At 33.5% G+C, this 17,429-nt stretch overlaps 1 protein-coding gene and 1 non-coding gene across 8 annotated transcripts in view; one reads left to right on the top strand and one right to left on the bottom strand.

Moving 5' to 3' along the window:
• The window catches only part of OXR1 (oxidation resistance 1), a 483,050-nt gene that overhangs the window by 443,922 nt on the left and 21,699 nt on the right, over positions 1 to 17,429 (top strand). For 5 of the 7 annotated variants that reach the window (XM_012474910.2, XM_012474909.2, XM_012474913.2 and 2 more), the window contains 2 exons: positions 57 to 225; positions 3,540 to 3,702. In XM_012474910.2, the coding sequence (XP_012330333.2) occupies positions 57 to 225; positions 3,540 to 3,702 (332 nt within the window). Of the gene's footprint in view, positions 1 to 56; positions 226 to 3,539; positions 3,703 to 12,636; positions 12,840 to 17,429 lie in introns of those variants that run through there. The other 2 variants (XM_012474914.2, XM_012474915.2) reach the window with 1 other exon arrangement.
• LOC135278154 (U7 small nuclear RNA) lies at positions 16,258 to 16,319 on the bottom strand. The gene has a single exon (XR_010345709.1). It is a non-coding gene; the product is annotated as a U7 small nuclear RNA (small nuclear RNA).

The following is a 17,429-nucleotide window of genomic DNA, read 5'->3' on the forward strand; positions in this document are numbered from 1 at the left end:
CTACTTAAACTTGGTGTGTGAATATTGAATAAACACTGTTTGCATCTCAATTCTAGGTCCTGCACTTTTAAAAGAAAAGAGGAGGCATCGATTACATAAGTTCTTGTGTCTCAGAGTTGGAAAACCAATGAGGAAAACATTTGTATCTCAAGCAAGTGCTACAATGCAGCAGTATGCACAGAGAGATAAGAAACATGAATATTGGTTTGCTGTACCACAAGAAAGGTAAGAAACCCATACAATAACTTGAGAACATTATTGAGATTCTTTGAACTAAAATTATTTTGTTTATCAAAATACCAATGACAAACTGTTGAAACATAGTTTATGATTAAAAGTAGATAATAAGTCTATTTGAAAGAATTTTACTCCTACTTTATAATTTACCCCATTTTTAATTGCATTCCCTTTTGTAGTTTATTATTTAAAAATGTGAACAAATATCCAGTTTGGGTAGTAAAGAAACTTAAGATACCTTGGAGCAAGAAGATTCATCAAAATATTATTTGATATAGCTCCTTCCTGAAGGCAGGTAATGGTATATAATTCCTTTATGTTAAAAATTTCCTCAGATATTCATTAAATGCCTTCTATATACATGACACCAAATTAGCTACTAAAAGGATGTAGTGGTCTTCACAATATTGTGTATATTCTTTGCACAATTAAATTTTTCATCATAAGTTTTAAGCAGTTATATAAGATGTCTGTTGTACTATCTTGTAAATTTTTACATTTTAGTAAAAACTGTTACTTATATCCAGTAAAAATGAAACATCATAACATTTCCTCTACCATTATCCACTTAAAAACTACTTTACCAGTTAGACATTGCATCATTACTTTTTCTCCTTAAACTTGTATTTTCATAATACCACCTTATACAATTATAAGATACTTTATTTTTATCCTCTATTATATTTATTTGCAATAAATGACATATATTTACCACATTTACATATCTGTGTGTGTATATACTGAAATTGCATTTTTTAAAAAATTTTCTGTGACTGTTGTAAAAATAGTAAAGGGTTTAAGGTTTTAGGCTACTTGCAAGCCAACAACTTAGTTTGCCTCCATTTGATGTATGCTGGGAGGAAGCACAAAAATACAGTAATCAGAGCATCAGCAATTGTGTGAGTTCTCTGTACCTCCTTTCCCACAAAGGATGTGAAGAAGGCCAAGTGACAGCTGCACATGTCTTGGGTTATTTTACAGAAGAGGAACCGTAAGTTTAGGGAACCTGAATCTTTTATAATGGACATTAAACCTGGTTACCCTTTCCTTCTCAGTAAGATACTATCTCTGCTTTTTAAGATAATGCTATGCTAACGTACTTGAAAAGATATTGCTGAACAAAGGTATTACACATAAAAAGTAAAATATCATAGGAAATGCTTGTCTAAGGATATAGATGGACCTTTTCTATATCCATTGATAGATGAATATGTTTCATTAAAAGGATGAGATAGGACTGAGCATCAGTTCTGCCTCTCGCTTTTATTTTTCTTAGTAAGTACTGAGAAGCTTTGTTCATAGAAAAGTCAGTAAGACTGAAGAGAATTTTATTTTAATAATGTCATCAATCCTTTAAACTTGTTTCTATATAATTTCAAAAATTAGTCATTTTTGTCAGAATATTTTTAGTGATCATCAGTGAACAACTCCATTGAAAACACCTTTAGTTCTGTGAAAGTCAATTAATGAGAGACCACCTGACATACAGAAGGACTTATTACTCAGTTTTTATAATCATTTCCTGTCTCAACACCAATCTTGGGCAGCCTGGAAGTTTCTATACTGTAGTACGTGTACCATTGTAAATTCTGAATAGGTGAAGATATGCCCTTCTTTTATAAATTAGAAAAAGTGCTTTAATGAAAGCAGATAATAGAGAATCTGTAAAACATCTTGACCATACTGTTTTTAGGCAGATTATTATGAGTAAAGAGTAACATATGGAAATTGGAGATACGCAAATTGATTCCCTTAGCACCATCTTACGTGTTTGTGTACCTCTTAGAAAGTCTTTATATGTTGCTTTGGAAGACTACTGCTTTTAGGCATAAAATGATAATGCTCCTCTCCCTCTTCCCACACCACCAAATATACAATAAGTACAATGTGTGTCTTCTACAACATTGGCTTAATCTTAAAATATGGTTTGCATAATTGATGAATACCTGGAAAGTACAGAACCAGATCTTCAAACTTTCCAGTGATGTTGAAATCACTGCAATGAAAAACATAACTATATTTAGTTAAAATGGACATAAAAATTTAGTTTTTCTCATTATTCTTCATTTTATTTTAATGTTTATATGTACTTTCCTATTTTAATATTCATTCTTGTATCTTTGCTAATATTCATTACAAACTAGTATTAGGATTCTGATCTTTATTGTAGACATAAAACTTAGGAAAATTGCTATTTAGATAGTAAGAAAGATAAAAATGTAAGATGTTACATTGAAAGATAAAATGTAGCATCTTTTAAATATGTTAGCTGCCACATAAGAATGGCAATTTAAAAAATTATATTGAAAATATAATTTCCAGAACTGTGGTTATTAACTGGTATGTTAGCTGAGAGTTATGTAATCAATTTTCAAAAACATGTTAACTAAAACCAATAAAATCTAGATATTTGAAATATGTGTGTGAGACTCCCAAATATGTTTAACAGGGAATGCAACAACTGGCTTTACAGTAGTAAACAAAACATTGAAAAGGAGAACACAAGATTTCTAAGATTAGATCATCTATCCTTCAGCATTGTATATTCCTAGTATCATTTAAAAGTTAAGGACATGGGCCGGGCACGGTGGCTCAAGCCTGTAATCCCAGCACTTTGGGAGGCCGAGGCGGATGGATCACGAGGTCAAGAGATCGAGACCATCCTGGTCAACATGGTGAAACCCCGTCTCTACTAATACAAAAAATTAGCTGGGCATGGTGGCGCGTGCCTGTAATCCCAGCTACTCAGGAGGCTGAGGCAGGAGAATTGCCTGAACCCAGGAGGAGGAGGTTGCGGTGAGCCGAGATCGCGCCATTGCACTCCAGCCTGGGTAACAAGAGCGAAACTCCGTCTCAAAAAAAAAAAAAAAAAAAGTTAAGGACATTACATTTCTATTAACTTGGAAAATTCTGTATAATGTTTCAATATAAGCCATTAATAAATTGTTTACTTGTATTTTAGATCATTCGATTATTGCAAATGAGGTCAAAGTTGTGTATCTTATTTCCTTTTCCATCACTAGTGTCTTTAAAGAAGTAAAGCATTATTATATATGGCATCTGAACTAGTCAAAAACATGCAAAGGAAAATTTTAATAGAGTTTTCTAAAGAACAGAATATAGCCAAATAAAATTTTTAAGTTAATAGCTTCCTGATAGTATATCATTTTATATTAATATAAAACAGTACATTTTGTGTACATTTTAAGTCTTCAAGATTTATTAAGATATTTTACAAATATAATTTTGTAATTCTAGCAGCACAAAATACTAGATGTATTAATAGCCACTTCTCCTAACAGGACAGATCACTTGTATGCCTTCTTCATTCAGTGGAGTCCAGAAATATATGCAGAAGATACTGGTGAATATACAAGAGAACCTGGATTTATAGTAGTAAAAAAGATTGAGGAGTCTGAAACAGTTGAGGATTCTAGTAATCAAGCAGCAGCCAGAGAATGGGAGGTAAGGAGAACTATATCAAGATTTCAGTAATCTTTTGAGTTTATATGAATTATTAGCTTTATGGTAGTATAAAGTTTAAATGATGTTTACATAAAAGAGAATTTTTTTAAAGGTTTATCCATATGTATATGTGGTTATTGAAGGAATCTGAATAGTAACTTTAATACTGTATTTGCCATTCTGCTTTTGCTTTAAAATACTAGAAAACATATCAACAATAAAATGAACTTTTATTGAGAGTATTATAGAATATTTAGTTTAGGAAAGATTAACATTATGGCAAAGAAGGAAATATCTCCTTCATGAAGGAAGTACAGCAGTCATTTAACATATCTGTGCGTAGTATTTGCATAAAATCTACACAAATTACTACTCCTTTCTAGATTTTAGACCTAAACATTATCTGACTTAAATTTTTCAATAACGATTTTAAGGAAATAAGCAGGTGCTAATTTTACAAAGTAGTAGAAACTTTATGTGCTCAAATTTACCGAACTTGTTTAAATGGTCCAAAGTAATGCAAACTTTTTGTAACTCCTCTTAGATATATTTTTAAATTATGTATTACATTTTACATGCTTTATCTTGTAGGGTTGTTAGGGTGACAATATATGTTGTTGTTACCTAAATTAATCTCTTCTTGATGCATTAGAAAATACAGAGCAGATGCTAAAATGTGATAATAAATGTAATCAAATTTTGTTATTCATTTGGTGTTAATGTTTGTTGTTGTTAATGTGGTATGAATGTATTGTGCATTCACTTAACATGTATAATAATTGAAGGTATACATGGCATGTCTTTTGTTTAAAATGCAGACTTGATTTTGAATGTGTCTAATTTCATTCTGTGTAGTATATACAGCATCAGTTTCTGCTGTGTCTCCAATATAAGGGAGGGAGAGAAGAAACATATTGAGCATATATTTTGGATTATTTTAATACTTAAACCAACAGTGTCAGTCTTTATACCAGCTTTATTCATAATGGCCCAAAAATTGGAAAGGCTCATTAGCAGGCGAATGGATGAATAAATTTTTGAATACTTACAGAATTCCAAATAACAATAATAAAGATCTACTGGTACAGGCAGCAACATGGATGAATCTTACAAATATGTTGAATAAAAGAAGCCTGACACAAATGAGCATATTCTGTGTAATTTCATTTACACGAATTTCAAAGGGGCAAAACTAGTCAGAAATCCATCACACTACTGGATACTGGAGTGTGACAGGGTGGCTCGGGACAGGAGGGAACTTACTGAGTTCTAGAGATGTCCTATATTTTACCCATGGTGGTGGTTCCTTGGGTAATTACATATTTTTTAAAAAAAAATCCTTGAGCTGTGTTTTTTTTAAATTTATTATTATTATTATACTTTAAGTTCTGAGGTATATGTGCAGAGCATGCAGGTTTGTTACATAGGTATACACATGTTATGGTGGTTTGCTGTATCCATCACCCCATCATCTACATTAGATGTTTCTCCTAATGCTATCCCTCCCCTATTCCCCCACCACCTGCTATCCCTCCCCAGCCCCCCACTGCCTGACAGTCCCTGGGGAGAAAGGATCTGAGAAATACCATTCTCATTACTCAAGATGTGTAGAGGACTGCATTTCCTCTTTTTGTAGTATCACTTCATATACCACATGATAAAGAGTACTTTGGGGTAAAGGAGCTATGCCTGAATTAATTTCATCAGCATGGCTGTTATTGATGAGAAAGCATGTGTTTTAAAAATTAAGACACAAAATGATTAAAGAAACCTTTCTCCACCGTGAACCAAACTTATGTTTTTGGTATAATTACTCAAATAAAAGAAATGTGCATTATGAGTTGTGCTTTTGGGGATCTGATAACTTTACCTTATAACTGAGAAGGAACTACTTATTACAGAGTCTCCCTGATTTCTGCCAGTATTCAACACAGGAAGTCAGTAAGTATATCCTGTGTAGTGAGGATACTGTTTGATGTGTAGTTTTGCAGTTCTGTGAAAAAATTACTTTCTGTTTTTTTGATACAGATTGTTTTTATGCCTTTTCACTGAAAAATAGAAGTGCTCTAATGGCATTTTGACAAATTGTCAGGCAAGTCCTGAGGTGAAGATTAGGCAGAGTGCCTATTGACATCTGCTATTTCCTGATGATAACACTTTTGTTTAATAAATATACAAAAATAAAAGATTAATATTAAACTAAATTCACATATACCAGTCATTCACCTTTATCAACTTCTTTCTTCTATGTCTCTCCTTTTCTCCAATTGTTCATTGTTATTCAAATGTCATAAAATATTTAAAATACATCTAATATATACAGTTTGTATTTTTACAATTTGTGTGTTGAGTCATGATCCAACTAAGTTCCCAAATGTTGCAGTTAGTTAACAAATCTCTTAAGTCTCTCTAAATGTAGTTTCCTCCTCCATTGCTTTGCTTTTCTTTTTTGTTTCAGTTTTTAAGAAATCAGACTTTTTTTTGTAGAATGTCGCATAGTCTGGCATTCGCTGTTTGCATCCCCATAGTGTGTCTATTAACATGTCATTCTACCTCTTGAATAACTGTTAGATCTAGAGCAATGCATTTAAGTATAGATTATCATCTTTATTTTACAGATAATTTCTCTAAGTTTGTTTTTTATTTGGCTAAAATTCTCATAGTAGTAAATCATAGTGGTTAATCGCTAATTCAGAGCCTATACCTTTTCCACCATACCAAGTGCTCAACTTTGGCAGAACCTTTGCATCATGATAGCCAACTTTCAAAGATCTCATTGCTGATGTCACAAATCAGATGAATTAAATCAAAATAATTGGGGATAGGACCTAGTTATCAGTGTTGTTTAAAGCTACCTAGGTAATTACATTGTGCAATCAAAGTGGGATGCCACAACTTCAGGTGTTGTGTTAAACATATACAATATTAAGACTGTGGAAGAGTCTTTAGACTATATTGATTGCAATATAGTTCAATTTTTGAGTCCCTGTCATACAAGTTATATTATATAAAATATTTGTCATATTCCTTTTATCTGTGACGCTGCATCAAAAACATAAATTTGATTCAGTCTGGAGAAAGGTTTGTTTAATCATTTTGTGCCTTGATTTTTAAGAAAATATATTTTCTCCTCAGTAGCAGCCATGCAAAAACAATTAATGCTGGCATAGCTCCCTTACATACCACAGGACTTCCATTATGTTGTGTATTCAGAGACACGACAAGGAGAGGGAAATCAAAAAAATACCAGGCTGTAAGTTAATGATCTTTGAACTTGGTCTTCAACTTTGTCCATCAAATACCCTTTAAAATTTAATATGTTTGACAAGTCCCCAAGCCCAAGCGTCCAGTAGTATAGCCTAAAGGAGTGAACACCACAATAAGCTCAAATTATCTTTGAAGTCCAAGATTCATATAAACCTTTTCATTCAGTTTCATTATTTGTTTGTTATAATATAAAAATAAATGTGGAATTTTTTTATCTTGAAGTCAAATGATAATACTGTAAGTTGATTCACTTTTATCCTGCCATCATTTACCATGAGACATTACCATGGACAATATCAACATCCACCCCAAGTACCAACTTCTAAAGGCTCTATACTAGAATTTTCTGAAAGTGAAGGATTCATTGTGTCACATGTTCAGTGTGCCAGTCTTGCTGCTTGACCACACAGGCCTCAGAGGTGGAGCTTTTTATGCTAAAATTGCTTTTTGGCCCTCTTCCTTTGGATTGACTTTTCACTCCTTTTGGAATAAGAGCTGGCAGAGAAAGCTTTCCAAAATTTTTCATCTCCAATTTTATACCACATGTAGTTCATTATCTTTCATACTCCGAACCTAATCAAAGCATCAAGTTCTCCAAGGATGATAAATAAAAACAACTAAGAAACTGGTTTTGTTAAATAGATTTAATTGATTTATTTAATCTCTCACATATTTACTTTTTGATTAAATTTTAAGAATGAATTTACTAAGATTGTGTGTCCGTAGAGTGTGTAAAAATATTTTTCATTCTTTTTTGTTTTTTCTTTTTTTGAGACGGAGTTTCGCTCTTGTTACCCAGGCTGGAGTGCAATGGTGGCACGATCTCGGCTCACTGCAACCTCCGCCTCCTGGGTTCAAGCAATTCTCCTGCCTCAGCCTCCTGAGTAGCTGGGACTACAGGCATGTGCCACCATGCCCAGATAATTTTTGTATTTTTAGTAGAGACGGGGTTTCACCATGTTGACCAGGATGGTCTTGATCTCTTGACCTCGTGATCCACCCTCCTCGGCCTCCCAAAGTGCTGGGATTACAGGCGTGAGCCACCGTGCCTGGCCCAATATTTTTCATTCTTAAAATGATTGGTATTTGAATAAAATTGCTCTGGCTTCCTTCTTGCTTCTCACCTTTGCCAAAGTTTTGATAAAAAGACATTCTGTACGATTTTGGGGTTTTGAAACAACTTGTGTCTTTTTAGGTGCATGGCATTAGTAACATTTCTCAATAATTAAAGTATAGGTTATTTAAATATAAATGTAAATATGTTAACTACTTACTATATAAACCTCTATACCGTTACTCAAAATATGTTAGAATCTGCCTTTCAACTTAAATACTTTGAAAAATAATTTATGGTCTTTCCATTTTGACTTTAATATCTAGTGTTGTTCATTTTAGTTTTATAAATGTAAAATATGTAAGCTGTTCTTAGGATTTTAGGCCATAACATTTATCATATTATGACATTATTGGATTTGGTTTTTCAATACTATGTAGTGATTGTCTTGTGGAGCCAGTTCTGTTTTCACAGCTGTCATTAACTAGAGTTGTGGTCAGGATCATTCATTAGGAACTTTATATAACCGTGGTTATTGCTGTAACTCCTCTAAGAAGCACCTTATCAGGAGACTTCACTTGTTTGGTTAATATCTTATTTTTTAAGCTGACAGGCAGTGAATATTCTGGTGTTTGTTTTATTAAACATATTTTTTATTATTATTAAGGTACAAGTAACGCCAAAATTTAAACTGAGTTAACCCGGGCGCGGTGGCTCACGCCTGTAATCCCAGCACTTTGGGAGGCCGAGGCAGGTGGATCATGAGGTCAAGAGATCGAGACCATCCTGGTCAACATGGTGAAACCCCTTCTCTACTAAAAAAACTACAAAAAATTAGCTGGGCATGGTGGCGTGTGCCTGTAATCCCAGCTACACAGGAGTCTGAGGCAGGAGAATTGCCTGAGCCCAGGAGGCGGAGGTTGCAGTGAGCCGAGATCGCGCCATTGCACTCCAGCCTGGGTAACAAGAGCGAAACTCCGTCTCAAAAAAAAAAAAAAAAAAAACTGAGTTAATACATTAAACACACAAAACCTTCATGATCTCTTCTCAGTCTAGCCAGCAAAATCCACATAGAATTAATTTTGTCCAAAAGTGAAGGAATTCTGTGTCTAAAGTCACTACATAGAGAAGTCACATTTCTCAGATAAAGGGAATTTTTTATAGTGATCAAATAATCAAATAGTATTACAAATTATAACTCCAGAAGAAATTTAATGAATCTGAAAAAGATAAAAATCAGAAGGATTAAACACTTAATTACAATTTATAAGTTTATAGGTACTGACTTTCATAATACAGTCGTGCACCACATAATGACATTTTAGAAGGTCCCCTGAGATTATAATGGAGCTGTCTCTTAGTGATGTTATAACATCATAGTGCAATACATTACCCTCTCTATGTTTAGATATATTTTGATATACAAATCCTTATAAGTGTGTTACAGTCACCTGTAGTATTCAGTACAGTAACATGCCATATGGTATGACCTAGAAGCAATAGACTATACCATATAACCTAGTTATATGGTAGGCTGTATATACTATTTAGGTTTATATAAGTACATACTGTGATGTTCACACAAAGAAATTGCTTAAAGACGCATTTCTCAGAACATATCTCTGTTATTATGTGATATATGAGTGTATTTCTATGTTGAGAACCTGTATAATTATAAATGAAAGTTTTAGACTATTCATGTTTTCTCATTAGCATTTGACACCCAGGATTTATGCCTAATATGATCTATTTTGACTACTGATAATGTTATTTTAAAGATGTATCGACCTCAGGAGAGTGTTGAACCAGTGCTTTGCTTTCCCATTAATAATATTCTTCAATTGCTAGCCCAAAGTTATGAGCTTCAACATTTCTATTAAAAAATCTTAAGGCTGGGCGTGGTGGTTCACACCTGTAATCCCAGCACTTTGGGAGATTAAGGCAGGCAGATCACCTGAGGTCAGGAGTTCAAGACCAGCCTGGCCAGTATGGTAAAACCCCATCTCTACTAAAAGCACAAAAATTAGTTGGGCATTGTGATGTGTGCCTGTAATCCCAGCTACTCAGGAGGCTGAGGCAGGAGAATCTCTTGAACCTGGAAAATGGAGATTGTAGTGAGTGGAGATCATGCCATTGACTTCAGCCTGGGCAACAGAGTGAGACTCTGTCTCAAGAGAAAAAAAAATATCTATATCTATATATATAGATATAGATGTCATATAGGCTATGAGAAGAGACAGGATATATGGATGACAGACTAGTTTATGATTTTAAATATGAAAATTCTAAAATACTACTTTTTTTTTTAATTTATTATTTTTTGAGAAAGAGTCTTGCTATGTTGCCCAGGCTGGAATGCAATGGCACACTCATAGCTCACTGCATCTTCAAACTCTTGGGCTCAAAAGGTCCTCCTGCCTCATCCTCCTGAGTAGCTGGGACTACAGACATGTCCCACCTTATCCAGCTATTTTATTTTATTTTATTTTATTTTATTTTATTTTATTTTGGTAGGGGTAGAGTTTTGATGTGTTGCCCAGGCTGGTCTGAATCTTCTGGGCTCAAGTGATCCTCCTGCCTCAGCCTCCCAAAGCACTGGGATTACAGGTCTCACCTAGTATAAAATAATAAATATTAAGTAGGGTAATTATATATTATAGCTTCTATCATACCATTCCCTACTCAAATAGGAAGAGATATAAGGTAATTTACTAACTTCAGTTTGAATAAAGTAAAGGAAAAGGATTATTAAATTGAATACCTGAATTATGAGAACAAATTATGTTCAATTTGTAAACTGGTCGTGTTTTCAAAAGTGCCTTGTTTTGTATCCTATCATGCTATAATAATAACAACTGATATTCGCTTCAAACTCTTGGATATCTAGGCAAATTTAAATGACTTAGCATATGTGTTTTAAATACTACAAAAACAAAAAGGGCAAGAGTGAGACTTACTGAGCTCATTTTATGTTTGTAAATTTGGATGGCTTTGAGAAACAGAAAACCACACTCAGAATAGCTTAAACCTGTTGTTTCTCGAAGTGTCGTTCCCAGACCATCATCAGCAGCAGCAGTGCCTAGGAATTTGTTAGAAATGCAAATTCTCAGACCCCATTTCTGTCTGATTCATTAAAAACTGTTTTGGAGCCCAGAATTCTAGTTTAATAAATACTCCAGGTGATTTTGATGCAGGCTAAAATTTGAGAGCCACTGATTTAGGTTTGTAAAGACTAGTTCTGTCCAGAGATGAGAGCCAGCCTCCTCAAAAATACATGGCCGGAAGGATACTTGAGCAAAATCAAGGCTGCTTTAGGAAGGAGGTGTTAAGAGTGGATGTTGACTAGGCAACCAACAGAATAGACTGTTCCTTGCTTGGTGGTTTTTTGTTTTGTTTTTAATGTCTCATTTAAACCTCTTTTGGAACATATGTCATTTTTGTTATTTTAGAAAATGTACCTGGAAGTTATGACAAGCTTTCAAAATGCTGCTTCCACCACCACCACTACCAAATTATATAATATTGCTGATGGTTGTTAGGAGATTCTGTGATGGAGGGGTGGAGTATAACCACAGTGTACTGTATGTACAAGGGAACTTTAAGCCTGGTATGAAGATAATGATGATGTGCCTATGAGGGACTGTGGGAAAGATTTTAGGATAAGTGTAGTGGGGCTAAATGAGAGGAATAGGGGAAATGGCTGGTATGTCGGGGAGGTAGAGTGTTCGCTGTGGGGGTGTGCTGTGCCCTGTGTGAGTGCATTTTGGAATATGGAGGAACGAGATGGGGGGGTTGGTTGGGATGCAGTATTGTGTGTTAAAGAGGTGGTGTGTATGTGAAGAGGTGGCATCATGTGTACATACAACAAAGTGGAAGGAACAGCTTTATCTTAAAATAGAAGAATTTTTCAAATGTATTAACATGACATTGACACTCTAATTAAAATTCTAGATAATTCTAGTTTATATATAATTTATATTTTTTAAAAAGTCACTTCTTTGGTTATATTAAAAATATCACTGGATAGTGAAGTGTATATAGGCATAGTGAATATAACTACCTTTTCAAGAAATTAGATGTTAGAAAATGCAGTTTAAAAACAGACTGTATAACAGGCAAAAGAATTTTCGGGTCACTTTGAATATTTGTGTAGGATTTATTTGTAGCACATTGGCTTGGTTTTTACATAGTTATTCTGTAAAATTTGAGGGTGGAAGTGTCCACAAAGGACATCTTACTGCTTAAAAAATGTTCACATAAAAGATGCAATTTTGTAGTACTGTTAGCTGTAAGTAAGGAACATAATTTTATGACTGTATGAACGAACAACAAAATGTTCATTAAAATCATTTGTGTGCTTTCAGAGACTGTAAATTATATTTACTACTTTTTTGTTACTGGGTTACTTTTAGCATATTTCTTCATCTACTGATGTTTGGAAATATAGGCTCTGTATCTTTAAACTTTTGAGCCCTTTTTTCGCACATTTGGGTACAGTGCAACCAAACTTAAGCATGGGAAATTCTCTCTTCCCTCCCCAGCTTTACAGCCTCCACTCAGGACTATCATTGCTATGGATACTACTTTGTGATTAGTTCTCTCTCTTGTCAATCAAATCTTTGTCTCTAGCAGACTGTTTTGTCACTGTAGTAGAGCTCTGGTGCTGGAAATTTGTCTTTGACAGAGGAAGAATGCTTTTGAAAACAGTTATTACGTGATTTTATGTAACTTAATTTGCCCTGGAAAGGAAATGTCTCGTCTCTGGTATGGGAAAAAAGGGAGAAGACATCAACCAATTAATCATAAATACACTCTGGTAAATCTTAGTCAATTATTTTAATTTGTATATATACTAGTCTTTTCATGGTGGCAGTATGAAAAATTATACAATTTCTGAAAGTTTAAGCATAGGGAATATTTATAGAATACAAAATTTTATGATTGTAGAAAGTACCTTGAAGTTGTTTCTATTAATTCTGAATATCTTCAAAAAGGGATATTAATAAGGGACTGTAATTTTGTTTCATATTAGGTGTTTTGGGTATTCTATTCTACACCAAAGGAAGATACCACATCTTAATTGCTGCCTTAATGTTTTTTATTTCAGCTTAACTTTGTAGAAAACTATTCGGAATTTTCTCTTGCTTAAAAATAAATTGAATAGAACAGAGTAAATTTATTATTGACTAGATTTCAAACCAGATTTTTTTACAATATTGTTTAAGGCTATAATTTTAAGAATCTGAGAAAAAGATTTTTTAAGATATTCAAAAAGTTTTCAGGCAATGCTACCTAATACAAATCTTTAAAAGATATTCTAGTAAGGAAAATTTCAGTCAACCATACTATTGTAAGAATTTTAGTTATTTTTCTGTAGGTGTACATTGTTATAAAATGTCCATTGTTCTTTCTGTGGTAATTCAGAATAATATTTTGCCTTATGAATGTTTATTTTATTTTTACTATAATTGTAGATGATTTAAAATCCAATAAGGACTTTGGAAGATGCCCCCAAAGCAGTTTGCCTTCCTTAAACGTTAAGTCTGTCAAAATATTAAAATTTTAATAGGTTTTATTTTTAATTATAATTCAAAATGTATTTATATGTAATATCAGCACAGAGGAGTTTAGGCACCTGAAATGATTGCATTTTTTAAATTTGTGATTAGATTTACCAGATTAATCAGTTAACACCGTTTTTTTTTAAAACCAAGAACAGTGAAGCTATTTATATATTTTTTTATTTGAAGTTTGAATAATCATTTATTCTTAGTTTGCAAAGACTTCAATATGGTTTATTACAAATAGAGGCAAAATAAATTGTGGATATTCTGAATTTTATAGGTCAGTCTAATTAATGTGCATCAAACACTTACACTTATTACAGTCACCACGTCCAAGTTCTATTCATTCTTTATTTTTATTTTTGTTTTTGAAACAGGGTCTCACTTTGTCACCCAGGTTGGAATGCAGTGGCGAGATCTTGGCTCATTGCAACCTCCGCCTCCTGGGCTCAAGTGATCTTCCTGCCTCAGCCCTGCGAGTAGCTGGGACTGCAAACATTCACCACCATGCCTGGCTAATTTTTTTGTATTTTTTGTAGTACTGGGTTTTGCCATGTTGTCCAGCCTGAACTTGAACTCCTGAGCTCAGCTTGGGAGATCTACCTTCCTCAGCCTCCCAGAATACTAGGATTACAGGCCACTGCACCCTTTCCTTCTTACAGGAGGCTGTATAATTCTGTCAGATATTTTATCTCATGCCTGAGCAAGAATGCTTTCCACTCGTTGGTCATTAGCTCTGCCCATACATATATGTTATTTAATTGAACCCTCGCAGTAACCCTGAAAGTTTAGTAGAATTATTTCCCATTTCGAAGACTAGTTGAAGCATGGAGTGGTCACTGACCTGAGTTGTCATGGAGTACAGAGACAGCTTGACAAGCGCATATTTTAGTTCACCAGGATGACTTCGAAGGTTTTCTGAAATAGTACAATATGATGTGTTTTGATGTGTAGACAAGGTGAAGTCCCAATTTTCCAGTTGTTTTCTTTGCTTTAAAGCTTCTAGGAGCTGTAGGTCAGGTAGCTCTTAAGAAAATTGGGATAAAAAGATAGTGTTTCTTTTACCTGTTTTGTAGATTGGGATCCCTATAAGATTTTGCCTGACAAGGGGTTCTTATGCTTTTAAACTGAAAAATACATATATCTAAGAGAATAATCAGTATTTTAGAGCAAATGAAATTTGACTTTTTGGACTTGGTAATGTGTAGCTTTTTAGAATTCTTCGTCTTTACCCAATAAATAATATGGCCATATTATTACTACCTCTATAAGATAGTTTATCACTGAGGTATCTATAGATACCTTGACAGTTTTCCAAATCCTTGTGTATATTTCACATTAGACCTTACAGTAACCCTTTGTGTTAACTGGAGATTGTTTTGTTTTATAAACAAGTTAATTTACATCACAAATACATTAATAACTAATAAGTAGCATACTCTCCTAACAAAATGCATGGCATGAAATTAACCTTTTGCCAGTTAGCTTCAATGAGAGCCATATTGATCAAGCATGCTTAAGTTTCCTTATCTTTTCTTTTTTTTAAGGCTGTTTTATAGTTTATTCTGATAGCTTAAACTTTGATCTCTAATCATTCATTTATTTGAAACTATTCATGTATTCAGTATATTCATGTGCCATATTCTGTTAGTGTCTGTCAATAAATTGTAATTTGCTTGAAGTTATAAGCCCATTTTACAATATAGATTTAGTCTTAATCCAAGTCACAAATTATAAAATAGCATCATTGTTTTATTACCTTTATCAGTAGTCATTGATTTCATCACCATTTTCTTAGTTTAGGCCATCACATATGAAAGAACAGACTTTTTTTTAAATTTAGGCTTTCATATATGAAAACACAGAAGAAAAGTGGGTATTTTGAATTATTTACATCTGTGCAAGAATTAGCCAACAGGTAGAATTTTAGGAAGAGCTAATTTAAATGTAAAAATCTTTCCAGTGATTTCAGCTTGAGATAAAAATAATAATGAGAAAAATAATTACTTCTGACACTGTATACCAAATATTGTTTTAAACACTTAATATGAGTTAGCTTATTTAATCCTTACAACCCTGTGGAATATTTCTTTATCATCTCCACTTTACAAATGAAAAAACAGAGGGACATAGAAATCATACTACAACCAGTGCAAGTCAGAGCTGATATTTTAATTTAGGCATTCTGGCTCTAGCCCATGCCTTTAAACTCTTTGCCATACTTGCCCTCAAAAATCTTCAAAATATAACAAGGGGACGATAATTATTTATATCATATGTTTAATGTAACAGAACCTATTTTGTATATACTTTACATGTATTATTTATTCATAAAATACACAAGTATTTCCATTTGAAGAATCAGAATTGGAGAAACTAAATGAGGCTCCCAAAGTTCACAAAACTAATAAAAATCGGAATTAGAATTAAGATAACAGTCTAAAACCAAAGCCACTATTCTTCAATATTATGCTGCCTACCTATAGTAGATAGTCATGGGATATTTATTAACTAGTATTTATGTATGTTTTGTGGTAAGTGAAACATCTTCTCTCCAGTCACAACCTAGTTGAAAAAAGTATACATATATGTTCAGTGTTGAATATCTTTTCTTAATTTACTTGCCTCAATTATTTTTTATTTTTCATTAAAAAAAATTTTAATAGCATAAGAGGCTTTCCGGTGAAGACCGAAAAACCTGCAAGATAAATTCTTAGAAATCTGTAACACCAACTCAGTAGTGGAAAAGCATATCTCTTATCTATGCAAGTGATGAGGCATAATAGTGAAACAAACATCTGTGATGTACCACTACCCAGTATTCCAACTAGAACATCACTAAGGTAGTTACATTTTCCTATGTGTTTTTTCTCATCTCATTTTATATCTCCCCCAAGTTGGTAACCACTTCTCTGAATTTTGTGTTTTATTATCCCCCTGACGTTTTTTAATTAATAGATTTTATTTGTTAGAGCAGTATTAGATTAACAGAAAAATTGAATGGAAAGTATAGAGAATTCCCATATATTCTCTTTTCCCCCAAGCACAGTTTTCTCTATTACTCACATATGGCATTAGTGTGATACATGTTACAGTGTATGGACTAGTATTGATATATCGACACCCAGAGTCCATAGTTTACATTAGGGTTCATTGTTTGAGTTGCATATTCTGTGGGTTTTGACAAGTGTGTAATGACATGTATTTAGTTGTAAAATCACATGGTATAATTTTACTGCCCTAAAAATTCCCTGTGCCACACTACTTATCACTCATTCCCTTCCAGTGAACATCTGGCCCCCACTGGTCTTTCTACTGCTTTGCATTTTCCAGTGTCATATTGTTGGAAGCATATAGTACATAGCCTTTTCAGATAGGCTTCTTTGACTTACCAATTTTTATTTAAGACTTATTTATGTCTTTTTGGCTTGATACCTCATTTCTTTCTATTGCTGAATAATATTCTGTTGTATGGTTGTAGCCATTTCTTTATCCATTCACCTGATAAAGGACATTTTGCTTTCTTCCACCTTTTGGCACTTATGAAAAAAACTGTTACAAACTTTTGGATGTAAATTTTGTGTGGACACAAGTTTTTAGTTCATTTAGGTAAGCACCAAGTAACATGATTGTTCTGTCCTATGTTAAGGGTATGTTTAGTAGGCCAGTGTGGTGACTCACACACTTGTAATATCAACACTAGGAGGCTGAAGTCAGAGCATTACTTGAGCCCAGGAGTTTGAGACCAGTCAGGGCAACATAGTGAGACCTTGTCTCTACCAAAAAAAAAAAAAAAAAGTAAAAAGTAACTGCCAAACCGTCTTTCATCTGGCTTTACCCAT

This window comes from Aotus nancymaae, unplaced genomic scaffold (genome assembly GCF_030222135.1).
Source record: "Aotus nancymaae isolate 86718 unplaced genomic scaffold, 86718_ANA_hifiasm-v0.15.2.pri h1tg000036l, whole genome shotgun sequence".
NCBI classification, from domain to species: domain Eukaryota; kingdom Metazoa; phylum Chordata; class Mammalia; order Primates; family Aotidae; genus Aotus; species Aotus nancymaae.